At 42.0% G+C, this 14,206-nt stretch overlaps 1 protein-coding gene across 17 annotated transcripts in view; it reads right to left on the reverse strand.

Moving 5' to 3' along the window:
- Nucleotides 1-14,206, reverse strand: part of CPLANE1 (ciliogenesis and planar polarity effector complex subunit 1) — a 183,362-nt gene that overhangs the window by 139,569 nt on the left and 29,587 nt on the right. For 16 of the 17 annotated variants that reach the window (XR_010588771.1, XR_010588770.1, XR_010588767.1 and 13 more), the window contains 4 exons: nucleotides 13,456-13,612; nucleotides 3,716-3,819; nucleotides 3,421-3,603; nucleotides 847-1,096 (listed from right to left, as the gene is read on the reverse strand). Coding sequence is in view for 11 of the 17 variants with exons in the window: in XM_065550010.1 (XP_065406082.1) it covers nucleotides 847-1,096; nucleotides 3,421-3,603; nucleotides 3,716-3,819; nucleotides 13,456-13,612 (694 nt within the window). In the remaining 6 variants the exon portion in view is untranslated. Of the gene's footprint in view, nucleotides 1-846; nucleotides 1,097-1,943; nucleotides 2,140-3,420; nucleotides 3,604-3,715; nucleotides 3,820-13,455; nucleotides 13,613-14,206 lie in introns of those variants that run through there. The other variant, XM_005282131.5, reaches the window with a different exon arrangement.

Below are 14,206 nucleotides of genomic sequence, written 5' to 3' on the forward strand. Positions count from 1 at the left end.
TACATAGTTTTACTGATACCTATAATTCCATCCCTTCTTAGGCTCTTAACAAAATTGCACCCCTAAATTCTCACATCCTCTCCCACTGTTCCAATTTATCCCAGTAAATAGATCATCTCCATAAACTCAAGTATACTTGCTGGCACCTGCAAACAGGTTTCAGTTTCCATTGGGATATATGGAAATCCCGTCTTATGCTTAACATCGAATGAGTCTTTGTGGGGGGCTGGAAATAGGGCTGAAAGGTCTGTCAGTTCTAAGTTTTTCGTTCAAACTTAGCCCCAGTTGCTAGTGACTGAAAACTATTACCCTCCAATAGCTGTTGATCTATGTGAAATGAGTTGAGGGTTTCAATCCAGTTGCTATGGAGTTCAATGGAGTGATAATGTTCACAGTACAACTAGAAACTTCGTTGACTGTCTTGACAGAGACCAAAGACTGAAAATGATAAGGAAGCAAAATTACCTTCTTACTCACTAGAGATGGCCTATCCAGAACAGGGTTGAGGTATAACAACTCACTGTACTGCCATTTTTTGTTCTCCATGGGCACATAAGAAAATTCAGTTTCACTTAAATTCAGAGCCTGTTTTTCAAATCACTGCCATTCTAAGTCTGTCTCAAAACCTTCCTCCACAGAGCACTGAAAGGAATATATCATGATTGTCCTTTCAAAGACTAAAAAGGCACATGACTCCACTGTTGCCGTTGAAAGCATTTTGTAATACTCTGTTTGAAAGAGATTATAATGTTTACTATTTTCTCCTTTTGACTAAAAATTCATCATTTAAAAAAATCTCTAATGTAAAAAAACAAAGAAAACAACAACCACCCAACCCAACAGTACCTTCGGTGTCATCAGACTCTGATGTATCTTTTCAAGCCTCTGGGCTGAATCAAGTAGAAGTGACCTCATAACTCCAGATGGTAAAAGATTATCAGAAAACCTAAGTACTGTAACCATATACCCATCAGAGACAATAAGGTAGGGTAATCTTGAGTGTGACGTTACAGAAAATCTTTGTCTCATTAGATCACTTTCAGAGGCGGATGAACCAAGAGAATGACTAGAATCTTGAGACACAGACTGTTGCAGTCTAGCAAATAAAATAAAAATATATCAGAAAAAATAAACAAGCAAATATCATATGCAAAATTATTAAATGAAAATATCAAACATACATATTTTGTTTAAAAAATATTTTTTTTTGTAATTTATACAATTTTTCTCGAAGGGTAAAGTTTAAACAAGAAGTGCACAAATGCAAGATGACAAAATAATAATGTAAGCAATTTAACACCAAGTTGGAAGTTATAATAATATAACATGACATAATACAGAAGTTAAGCTTAACAGAAAAATGTGAAAATACGAACTGGCCTTTTTTAACCTTAATTAGCTACTATTACAGCAAAATATTGACATCTTGAATTTTGTTATGTAGACCTATCATATAGTAACATATCAATTTATGGTCCTCTATATGGTTCCAATTCTGCAAAGATTTATGCAAATACTTAACTTTATGCATTATCAGTAGACCCACTGAGACTAATCAGAAGTTAAGTCCATGATAAATCTTTGCAGGAGGGGGTTTTAAATGACTACTAATAAAAATCATGTATGTTAAGTAATGAAGAAAATTAGTATTTTGTATCTATTTTTAAAATAAACTCCTCAGCCATTCTACAACAATAATTTTTAAATACAGCACACAGGACCTAGTCCTGTAGAAAAGATTCCCATTGAAGTCCATGGGCCCTGTACTTGCACATGCATTGTAAGATTGGATCCATAGCATTTCCAAATTATAAGTGAAACATTTGGTTATTCCCAATTCTTGACAGTTAAAATGTTAGGAAGTCCTCTAAAATTTAAATAGCTAAATGTATGAATAAACAGTGGTATTACAATTAAAAATAGTCTTTCACATATCATATCACCTAGCTCCTATATAGGTCTTCATCAGCTGATCTTAAAGTACTTCAACAAAGGAGACCAGTATCACTATTCCCATCCTAGAGATGGGAAAACTGAGGCAGAGATGAAAGTGACCTGTGCAAGGTCATCCAGTAGTCTAGTAGCAGAGTCTGGAATAGAACCCAGGTGTACTCTACTCAGTAGGCCACTCTGCCTCCCCTATATAGAAGACAAAAATCTGATTTTTAAATCAGCCAACGAAAGTGTGCACTGCAATATCATTTGCAAGTATGTAACTTCAAATTCTTTTAAGTTATTGGCCAGCAATGTTTTTTCTACATCTATATGTAGAAAGTTACAAGACGTTTTTAAAGCCAGTAGCAAGATAGTAACGGACTTAGCATTAGGGAGCTCGGTAATGTAGTGGATTAATGTGCTATCTTTTCATCTGTGGAGATGTGGGTTCAAAGTTAAGGTCACAAGAGAAAAGAAGTTTCTTGGTTTCAAACAAATCACTAAAAATGCTTCACATCCTACCACAACAGACACACTGCTCAAACTACGACAAAACCTGGAATAACACAGTTGATCTGCCTTAGATATGATGATGGTAGGCATCTTAGAAACACTATATATAGATTAAAGTAGAAAAGGATTGAAATGCACTGGTACAGTAGTGTGCGACAATACCTGGCTATAATCCATCAGTGCTAACAGTCAGGATCTTTCATTAATCAGATTCACAGAAAAAGTATTTTAAAGATTCTTTTATGCATTGATATTTTGTAACTACCTGTAACTTGTAATTAAGGTTAAATAAAATTTTATATTGCACGTGTGATTTCTTGTTATACATGTTATAAGTGCCTTTTGTTCATTTTCAAGAAGCAATTTTCAATAGCGATATACACTACTTAATACAAATGCATGCACAAGTGCACTTCTTATATGAGTGAGAAACTGCATGTGAAAAATAAGGTTCTGGGCTTGCAAAAGGCTGTTCAAATATAACTAGCTGCTTTGTTTAGATACCCTACTTTCACATACAATTGCTGTAATTTCATATTCAATCTTGGAACTCTCACAATTTGAAAGTTACAGTAAATTAAATTCTTGAGCCGCCAAAGTTATCCTTGAATTAAAAATTAATCCAAGTTTTTAACATTTACAAAAAGTGAATTTCTTCCATCACCATAAAACAACATGCAGGTTTTAGGTAATGTTAATCTGTGAAATATTTAAAAATTTAACCAGTCCTAAAAGTCACAAATAATTTATACTTACAGTGCCACAATGCCAATTTTTTCAGCAGGACAAAGCCATTATAAGAAATAGAAGAGAACTATGAATGAGAAACAGATATTGAGAAAAAAAAGACAGAGAAACCAAAAGACTTAATTTGAAAGATGAAATTTATTTTAAATAGTAGAAAACATGTAAGAAAGGAAGATATGATAAAATGATAAAGAACAAAAAATCTAAACTTTCAGATTGTCTCACCTGTATGTTATTAGTGGATGAAAGGGAATAAACTCTGCTGGTCCAAATTCTATAGAGCAACCAGAAGTAACCAAGGTCAGCAATTCACCCATACAAGTCAATAATATCAAGGAGCCACGTTTTAACATGCAAGCCAGAAAAAGACTATCAGGAGTCCAGCTCATGTCACCTACCCAGTATGACCTAACAAAGATAGAAAAAAATAATAGCTTTACAAGTCTATTTTCCTATCAAATCAAGGTATCAATGATGTTACTTCTTAGAATAACTTAAATTCTACTCTTCAGATACTGACCTGACAAACTTGGATGGAACCACATGATTCTTGCTACTACAACCTTTAAGGCTACCAGAAACGGTAACAAAATTCAATGTATTTATAAACAAAATCTGAGTTGCCTATGAAGAAAAAAATAAAGCACAAAAAAAATTAATTGACCATAATAAAGCCTTTTAATACCAAGTTACGCCTTAGATTTGTTGTACTGAAAACATTACTACATGGAGAAATCCTGTCTGCATTACTACATGCAGAAATAAGTCATGCTTATTGATACTCAAAGTACATTTTTACCTTTTAAACTTTACAAATCTTAAATTGATTTAAATTATGTCTTTATATAGGCATATATCATCAATATTCATTAAACAGAGAAGTTAATCATAGGCAGAGCTGGTAGTGCAGCCTATACTTAGGCTGCCTAAATTTTCCATTACAAGACCTTGTTTTCAGTTGCTTGTAAGTCTGGCAAACTTTAATCATTTGGGTTGAAATCGTCTGGTGTCTGCCTCAGACTGAATTTTTCTGGAAAGTTTCAGATAAAACAATATAGCCACATCCAGGAAAAATATTTGAGAATCTTTTGCTGACAATAAAAAAATTCTCACATTCAAAAGCTTTAGCACCACCAACCTTTGTAGCAAGGTTTTGAAAGTTGGCAGCAGGTTGCCTGTGTGTGACGATGTGCCTTTTGCTAGTTTCACGAAAAAGTACTTAAATTTGGCCAAATTAGAAGCCTTTAAAAAACTCATATTCTCAGCATTGATTTGTTAGTTTGATAGCTAAGTTCTCCAAAGATTTCACCTGAATTGAGCATGTTCCGTCCCAGGGCTATAGGGGCTGAGCTGGACTTCCCTCTAATTGCTGCTCCCAGGTGCTGCCATTCTCTCTGGTTCCAGACACCAAAACTAAGAGCAAAGAGACAGTCTCTCCCTATTGGCTACCATGGGTCACGAAAATGGAAGACTGACTTGAATAGAGAGGAATGGATGGTGGGAGGCTTGGACTTAAACAAGGAGCCAAGGAGGGAGGGAAAAGACAGGACTGAAACAGGAACAGGCTGGAAGGGATAAAGGCACAATGGATGAGGCTTGGAAGGGAACAGGGACAGAAGAGTCTGTGACCAATACAGCACACTCCCCTCAAGAACTTGGAATGGAAATTTGAAATAATTGTGCGTGAGGATAAAGTCATAGAATAATTCAGTTCTTCAAAATGGTTTGTCCCTTTCGGTGCTCCACTGTAGGATGTGTGCGTATGTGTGTGCTCTCAAATGGAGAATGCAAAGAGGTGTCCACAGGCTCATGGCTGCGCAGAACAGCAACTCATACTTCCAAACAAAGGCATGTAGGGAGCCACGGCCTTCCACCACTCAGTTCCTTCTCAAACATGGAGCAGAGTCTCCACAGCCAACGGGAAGGAGGGTAGAAGCACCCACAGAAACAAAACATCTCAAAGAACTCAATGGAAGTTACTGTAAAGTAAGTAATCTCAACTCCTTCTTCAAGTATAGTACAGACCTGTTTACGCGCGAATCCGCTTAACACGCAGTAGCACCATGCCTCCCAGTGCTACGTATTTAACACACGAGACTCGTTAACACGTGGTACAGGAACTTGCTATGTAGCGCTACAGATTTGCTCACTAACTCAGAAATCGACAAAGTGCAGACCTGAAATGTGTTGTACGTCTTTACCGCCGACGGGAGGTGTGGGGGGGTGGGAGTAGCAACGTTAAAGCATTGCCACAGCAAAGGACCCTGCAGCGCTTTACGGACCCTGCCCCTTTTGCCCTCCCTTGGCCACCAGCGGGCGGGGGGGGGGGGGGGGGAAGGGAGCAGCTGCCCCAGGGCCGGCGATTTAAAAGGGCCCAGGGCTCTGGATGCCGCTGCTGCGGTAGCAGGGTGCGGAGCCCCGGGCCCTTTAAATCGCCACAGGAACCCCGGGCGGCGCAGACGAGGCGGCCTAGAAGGGATAGCTGGGGGATGCTGACCCCCCCTTCTGCCCGAGGCCCCACCCCTTCCGGGGGCCAGAGCTGCCCCCGCCCCATACCAGTAAGTGCCCTGAGTTACTGTCACCCCTGTGCTGTAATAATAATGTTTTTATTAAATTACACATTTGAATTTATATTCTTGCGAAGCACCATTAACAGATAGGCCTGCAGTATTTGGGACGCTGTGAATACGTATGAAATCCTAGATAATTATACATGCATATATAGATATCTTAAGATATTTCAGCATGGCCCTCTTAACCCGTGGGCCGTTAACACGCATTCGTGACGGCTTGACTCCCGACATCCGCACGTAAACGGGTCTGTACTGGATGACTCTATGGATGCTCCACCACGAGACTCCCAACCAGTACCTCAACGAGAGGGTAGCAGATTTTCCAGGCTTGTCCTGTCAATATAGGTGAGGGCCCTTCTGATGTCTAGTGTATGCAGGCTGGTCTCTCTGGAGACATGAGGTTTTGGGTAGAACACGGTCAGGCGAATCTCTTGATTAATGTGGTGTTCCAAAGAGATCTTTTGGAGAAAGTGAGGATGAGGATGCAGTATAACCTTTATTTATAGAAGGTAGTATATAGCAGGTCAGCCATAAAAGCACCGAGTTCTCCCTTTGTCTAGCTGAAGTGATGGCTATGAGGAACGAAGTCTTGGGTGAGAAGTGGAAGAGAGAACAGGTGGGCATTGGTTCAAAGGGAGGTTTCCTCAGGGCATTGAGAACCGAATTTAGGTCCCATTAGGGTCCGGCTTCCATACGGGTGAAAACAAGATGTGCAAGTTCTTGAGGAATCTAACTGTTGTTGGGTAGCCAAAGACTGAGAAAGCATTGATGGATGAATGGAAGGTTGTGATAGTGGTCAAATGTACTCTGAGTTCAACTGAAAGGCCTTGCATCTTTGAATCCAACAGATAATCCAAGATTTTGGAGACCAGAACCTCTAGGGCTTGGGAAGAGTGAATAGAACAGTAGGAGTAGAAGCATTTCCACTTTTGAAGGTAAGTTTTGCAAGTACTAAGTTTCCTGCTAAATAAGAGAACTGATTGGACCTTACCCAAACAGGTTAGTGCCATGCATGAGAAACATTTCAGAACCATGGTCTCAGGTTCAAGGAGGAAGGGTTGGGATGGATCAGGGTCCCAGAGTTCTGTAATAGGAGATGATTCCTGAGAGGAAGTCAGAGAGGTGTTGACATAGACAGGTAGAGGAGATTCAAGTATACACTTGTCTTGGACAGGACGGTGCTATGAGAATAACCTTCACTCTTTCCTGATGAAGTTTGAGTAAGGTCTTGAGGTAGAGATAGATAAGCAAACAGAGTATGGAGCCATGGTATTATCAGGACATCTCACGAGTTGTGGCCATATCTTCCATTGGAACAGAAAAGGTGCCATGTTTGGACTGGCAGAGGTCTGCTTTTATGAGACCATAGATTTGACAAATGCTAGGGAAGACCGAATTGTTGAGCTACTGTTTATGGTCCTAAAGAAAGCATGTGCTTAGGGAGTCTGCAACTGTATTCTGGAGGCCTGGGAGATAGACTGCTGAGATTTCTATCTGATGGGAGATGCACCAGTCCCATACCCTTAGCAACTATGCACATAAGACGGGGATCTTGCTCTGCCCTGTTGGTTGACAGAATATATTGCTGCCCTGTTGTCCAGCATTAACCTGATGGAGTGACCCTGTATGGGTGAAGGAAACGTTGGCAAGTATAATGAACTGCTCTCAGCTCCAGAATATGGATGTGATGTGGACTGTGACATCTTGTGCAGACCACTTGCTCTGGGCTGTGGCCCTTGGAGGTGAGTTCCCCATCCCAGAAGAGAAACATCTGTTATAAGGATCTCAGAGTGGGGGATGCGAGAATGGGGTTCCCACACATATCTTCCAACGCCACCACCTGAGAGAGTTCAGAACTTACTGAGGTACTGTGGAAAAACTGTATCTGTTTGGAGCGTATATAGACTTTAGCCATGTCTGAAAGCACCTAAGGTGCAGCCTCGCCTGAAGTGTGATGAACGTTGAGTCTGTCATGTGGCCCACAAGGTGTAGTCAGGTCCTTGCAGTTGTTTGCAGGCTGTGTTTCTGGAAGGGTGGATAGCTATATGAAATTGGGCATCCTTGAGGTCGAGGGTGACGAAGCAATCTCCCAGATCTAGAGATGGAATTATAGTGGCTAGTGTCACCATCCTGTAGTGCTGGAAAAGGATACAGGTGTTCAGGTTTCTTAGGTTGAGGATCAGTCTCCAACCTCCACCCCTTTTGGGAAGGTGGAAATAGTTAGAATAGAACTCCCTTCTGACGAACTCTGGGGGAAATGGCTTGATTGCCCCCAAAAGTACGAGAGACTGGACCTCTTGTTTCAAGAGATCTTCGTCAGTGAAAGAAGATGGAATACCCCACATTGATCACCTCCCAAATCCATCTGTCTAAGGTAATCTGTTCCAAGGCAGTGAGGAAGTGGGATGTCTGATCTCCAAAAGGGGGTTGGATGGAATGATTCAGCACAGGATCTGGGAAGGTAAGTAGATTGAGGCCCTTGTCCAGGACATAAAAACAGTTTCTTAGAGGGAGGTGTAGATAAAGTTGCTGTAGAAGGGAGTGGGGTCCCGTTTTCTGGGGTCTAGATCTCCTCTGAAAGTCCAAAGGTCTGTGAAGGCTGTGGCTAGGGATCTAGAAGCCATGTCCGTAGAGTCTCCTTGGAGGGAGACTTTAGCTAGCAATTTCCCCTCCAAAATGAGGGCATGAAATTGTTCCCTCTGGTCCTGTGGCAGATGTTCAACAAAATGAGTGAACTTAGAATATGGTTAGAGTCCTACTTCACCAACAAGGCTTGGTAGTTTGCCACAAGGAACTTGAGGGACATCAAGGAGTAGTTCTTCCTTCCCAAGAGGTCTAAAAACATTTGGACTCCTTTATCATAAGGTTTGGCATGGGATGCATCCACCACTAGGGAATTGGAAGAGGGGTGGGAAAATTCCATTCCTATGTCCGGAATATGGTACTTGTACCAGCCTGCTTACAGGTGAGCTCGATAGTGGCAAGTGTTTGCCAGACTGTGTGACCAGGCAATAACAGAGCCTTATTTATTGGGATGGCAATCTTTCCCCAAGAGGTAATATTTAAAATGTCCAGCAAGGAGTGTTGAGACTCCTGGACCTCTTCTAATGGGATCTGGAGGGATTCTGCCAGATGTTTCATGCAGTATTGATAGGCCCGAAAGTCAGCTGAGTGAAAAGGGTGGTGGAGGTATTACAGCCTCATCTGGGGATGAAGAGAACTTAGCTGATGTGGGTCAGATTCTCTCCATCTTGGGGTCCTACTGCTCTTGCATGTCTCCTGCCGCTGATAGGAAATTTGGTACCAGACAGCAATAATGCGGTGCCAACTGGTGAGCCTGTGGTACTGAAGATTGGTCAGTCGGTGCCTGTGAAGGATGTGCTACCAGAGCCTTTCTGGTTGGAACCCTATAAAATTGTTCTGTAAGTCCAATAAGGGGACAGATAAGGAAAGGGTCCCCATGGAGAGTCATAATTAGCATCTAGGTCATCTGGTGTGGTCTGAAAGAGCTTCTTCCAAATACTTGTTCAGCAGAGTGTGGTGGTAAAGTGGGGGAAGAGCCTGTAGTGAGAACTCAGAGTCTGAAGAAGAAACATCCCCTGGGCTGAATTGGGGAGCCTCAAAACATAATCGCCGGTACCACAGACTGGCGGTTCGACCAAGGTTCAATCCACCTGAGCATTTCCAGGGAAGGGGCACTGGTAGAGGATCGTAGCAGGGGAGACTCTGGTATCTCTAGTATAAACAGGTCTTCCAGGGAAAGAAATCTGGAAGATGCTGGAGGACTATGGCATTGAGAAGACTGAGTCAGTACCAAGGTTTGAATGTGCAGGGATGGTAAGCATGGTACCCACAAGGCTTGTGGAGGAATTTCTCTGACCTCAGAGTCCTGATGCAAGGGAGATGATGGTACTGAGGCAAGGGAGGGCTGTGCATGTCTCAGTGCCTGGATGTGTCAATTCGTAACGAGGTAGGCTGCTCCCTGTGTTGTCCGCCAGAAGACTTGTCTGCATGCTGTGATATTGGTGGCTTGCTACTAGAAAGAGCCTCAGCAGTACCCCTAGAAGGATGTGAGATCTCCTTAGTGTGGAATTTATGGGGTGACCTACTCCTCTTCTTTGGCTTTCTGGAAGGAGAAAGGAGGCTTCTTCTTCTACTTAGAAGGTGCTGCTGCCACCAGGGTGGGCTGGGTTGAGACTGATGTACTGCTGGGGCTAATGAATGCTCCATTAGATGGAGCTTCAGTCTAGCCTCTGTCTTCCAAGCCTTGCTTTTAGATCCCATACAGACCTTGCACTTAGACTGGATGTGGGTGTCTCTGTGGCCACGGAGACAATGCAAATGCCCATCACTGTGGGGAAAAAGACCTGTAGCAGGTCTGGCAGGGCTTAAACTCCAGAGTCTTAAGCATAACCTGGAGTACTGGTGAACCAAAGAAGAAGAAAAAACAGTGGAGTAACCCCCCTTCTAAAACACAATTGTATAAAACTAAAGAAATAAAGAAAACCTTAAGAATAAATAGTATATTAAGAAAGGGGAAAGCTGTAAAAATCAATGAACATGCAATCACTCTGTCTCAAGCCGTAGGCTGTCAAGAAACTGAATGGCAACAGGCCTACACCTCCCTCTATGCCCTCACCTGGAGGCACAAGAGGCTGCTCTGTACAGGTGCAGGCCTGTGGACACCTGCATTCTCCAGTTGAGAGTGCACAGGCATGCATGCATCCTATGGTGGAGTATCCATAGAAACATATACTCAAGATTCCTGAGTCTCACCATTCCTCTGCTGTCTACAAATATCTGTGAAACTCACTGGCATCTGATGAAATGGGCTTTAGCCCACGAAAGCTTATGCTCAAATAAATTTGTTAGTCTCTAAGGTGCCATAAGTACTCCTCGTTCTTTTTGCTGATACAGACTAACATGGCTACCACTCTGAAACCTGTCACTGGCAGACTGTGTGTCTCCTTCTTCTCTAGTGGCTCCTCCACATAGAGAATGACAACATACTACTGGTATCAATTATTCTGTTAAGTGTCAGAGACTATGATTTGGATCTAAAAGGGTCCAACCCTACTGATGACCCATGCAGGTGTCAATATGTTTCCACATATTCTATGGTTTCAGGTTTGTTTGTTTTTTCCAAATATGTAGGACCTTACACACACACACACACACACACACACACACACACACACACACACACACACACACACACACAACATTAGAAGAATGTTAATATTAACAAAGTCAAGCAGACAAAAGTTAGGAAATGCCAAAATTAAGTTTGCCTGTACAAACTTAATTAAGTGCATATTAATTATGACATTCTTTAATTGCATACTATTTATTTCTACATGATCCCTGCCTCATTCAGTCCAACCCATTGATCAAAGAGGATAAAACAAAATACTGAACAGCTGTTCATTCAGTGAGCTCTGTCCATCCTGTGCACTGAATGTGGCAGGGATTGTGTAGAAAAAAATAGTATGTGATCATGTAATTACACTGTGATCATACACACAAGGAAACAAAATTAAGGCTACGGGGCAATCTTAACACTGGCATTTTCTAATTTTTGAGTGCCTGACTTTTTTAAATGTAGTTTGTGTGCAGCAATATGAACATGCAGAAAAGAGGCCACTGTAAGTGACTGCTCTCTGGATCCTGTTTGTGAAGCGTGATTTGAACATTGCAGTGTTGCAAGGTGCACTCCAGCTATGCCACACATGAGCTAGTCAACATTACTTATGGTCCAATGCACGGAAAGCTGCAGAGAGGTCAAGCAGAATTATCACGGAGATGTGTCCTCTATCCATTGGCATGAGGAGCTAATGAGAAGTTACTGAAGTGTAACTGGAGGCTCATCAAGTTGTATGGTCTCTATCTGTATTCCACTGTGGGGGGTTATGCATACACACCATGCGCCCAGAGCTGAAAAATTTGAAAGCAGTGTCCACTGGTCCACACATGCACCCTGGCACATCTTAGGGGCATGGCCTCTCTACTACACAGATGGAGGAACAGCCACGACTGCCCCCTTGTGGGCAGAGCCAGGACACCCATACCTGCCCCGCTGGAAGCAGAGAGGTGGAACCAGAACTGGAAATATAGAAGGCAGGCATCTGTCCTTGGGAAGATACGCTCTTTTGGGGACATAATTCAAGGTTGCCCCAATGAAGTCAAGATTATGTGGGGGTGAGAACAGATTTTTCAGAGTTTACTCTGACTCCCCGTGAAGAGAGAAGGTGCAGCATCATAAAAGTTGATGCACAAGCTTCCTGGTGGCAAGGAAAAAGTCAGCAAGATAGGGGAAGACAATGAGACCATGACTTCTGATGTGAGCTGCTATTACTAGTGAGAACATCTTGATCAAGACTCTGGGGACGACAGATATTCCAACATGACCATGAGAAAGGGGGAGGGATAGCTCAGTGGTTTGAGCATTGGCCTGCTAAACCCAGGGTTGTGAGTTCAATCCTTGAGGGGGCCATTTAGGAATCTGGGGCAAAGATTGGTACTTGGTCCTGCTAGTGAAGGCAGGGGATTGGACTTGATCCAGTTCTATGAGATAAGTATATCTCCATATATTATATTATTATATTATATTATGAAATCTGAATTTGTGAATGAAGCGGTTGAGATGGCGGAGGTTGAGGATAGGTGTCCAAACAGCCTTTCTTTTTGAGTAACAGGAAGTAAGGAGAGGAAAAACCCACTCCCTTGGTATTGAGTAGGGAAGAATTGTATCAATCCTCTCTATGATAGGGAGTTCACCTTGTTTGAGAATATTCTCATGAAAGTGGTCCCTGAACAGGGGTAGAGAGGGTTTTTTGGAGAAGATAGGGATGTAAACTCTATCATTTAGCCAGACTGGATGATGTTCAGCACCCACTTGTCCATTGTTATTGCACTTCAGGTGTTGAAAAGAGTGCTAAACAACCCCCAGTGTGTAGGGGGGGGTCAGGAAGTGTTGGGCTTAGTGTTTTGCGGCTCTCAAGCACCCATCAAAAATAACATCAAGGCAGAGGCTGAGATGTATGACTGTTAAAACTATTTACAAAACTAAAACTAATTCTTGCTTTGTAGGACAAAGCTGAAGCTATGGACACTGGTGGCTCCAAAAACGAGTACGTGGGGGGGAATTGAGAGGCGGTCTGCCCCGCCCTTTATCCTGTCAGATGGAGGCATGAGGTGAGCCAGGTCGCACACGCAGACCAACAGACACCAGCTGCGTGCACACGGTGCACATGCATAACCTCCCACAGTGGAATACAATAGGGACCATTACTCAAAGAACCTTTCATGCCAGGGCTGTGTCTATTCTGTGCTTCAGGCTATAGCCTGACTGTGAAGCGTTCAGGATAATGGCAGATGGTCAACATGTTGCTTGAGCTTAGTTGTCACTACTTTCTCAATCACTTTTCCTAGTAATGGAAGGTCAGATATAGTGTGTTAGTCGGAGAGAATTTCTATATCAAGTTTTGGTGTTTTGAGAATCAAGCAGATGATCCATCTTCCTGAGAGCCATGCTTTTCTGAAGAACTTCCTAGCTATAAATATGGTTATGATTAAATAGAAAGCCTATCTGAGAGGCAATTTTAAAACAATTTAATAAGGTCACTTTTAACAAACTGTATTCTATTTGCAAGATTAGCTTTAGTGATCTACTTTCTACCAGTCATACCTTTGGATCATTTTGATTAATGGCTACTGCCAGTAAGAGTCCATCCCTTGAAAATGCAGTAAGCAAAGCTCCTCTCGACTTTACTGACACACACACTGGAACCAGAGTGGGCAGAGAACATGCTTGCTGTGCCCAGTGGATATGATAAGGTAAAGAACTGTAAAAAAAAAAAAATATATTAAATGAGAAATAATGGTGCATAAACAAACGAGGGAAATACAACCTAGATGGAGCTAATAAAAGATGGGTGCACAACTAGTTAGAAAACCGTTTCCAGAGAGTCATGATCAGTGGTTTGCACTCAAGCTGGAAGGGCATATCAAGTAGGGTCCCACAAGGGATCAGTTCTGGGTCCGGTTCTGTTCAATATCTTCATCAGTTATTTAGATAATGGCATAAAGAGTACACTTATAAAGTTTGTGGATGATACCAAGCTGAAAGGGGTTGCACGTGCTTTGGAGAATAGGATTAAAATTCAAAATGATCTGGACAAACTGGAGAAATGGTCTGAGGTAAACAGGTTCAAATTCAATAAGGGCAAATGCAAAGTACTCATTTAGGAAGGAACAATCAGTTGCACACCTACAAAATGGGCAATGACTGCTTAGGAAAGAGTTCTGTGGAAAGGGATTTGGGGGATCATAGTGGATCACAAGATAAATATGAATGAACAGTAACACTGTTGCAAAAAAAGCAAACATTCTGGGAGGTATTAGCAGGAGGGTTGTAAGCAAGACACAAGAAGAAATTC

Source organism: Chrysemys picta, chromosome 6, assembly GCF_011386835.1.
Source record: "Chrysemys picta bellii isolate R12L10 chromosome 6, ASM1138683v2, whole genome shotgun sequence".
Taxonomy (NCBI): Eukaryota; Metazoa; Chordata; order Testudines; family Emydidae; genus Chrysemys; species Chrysemys picta.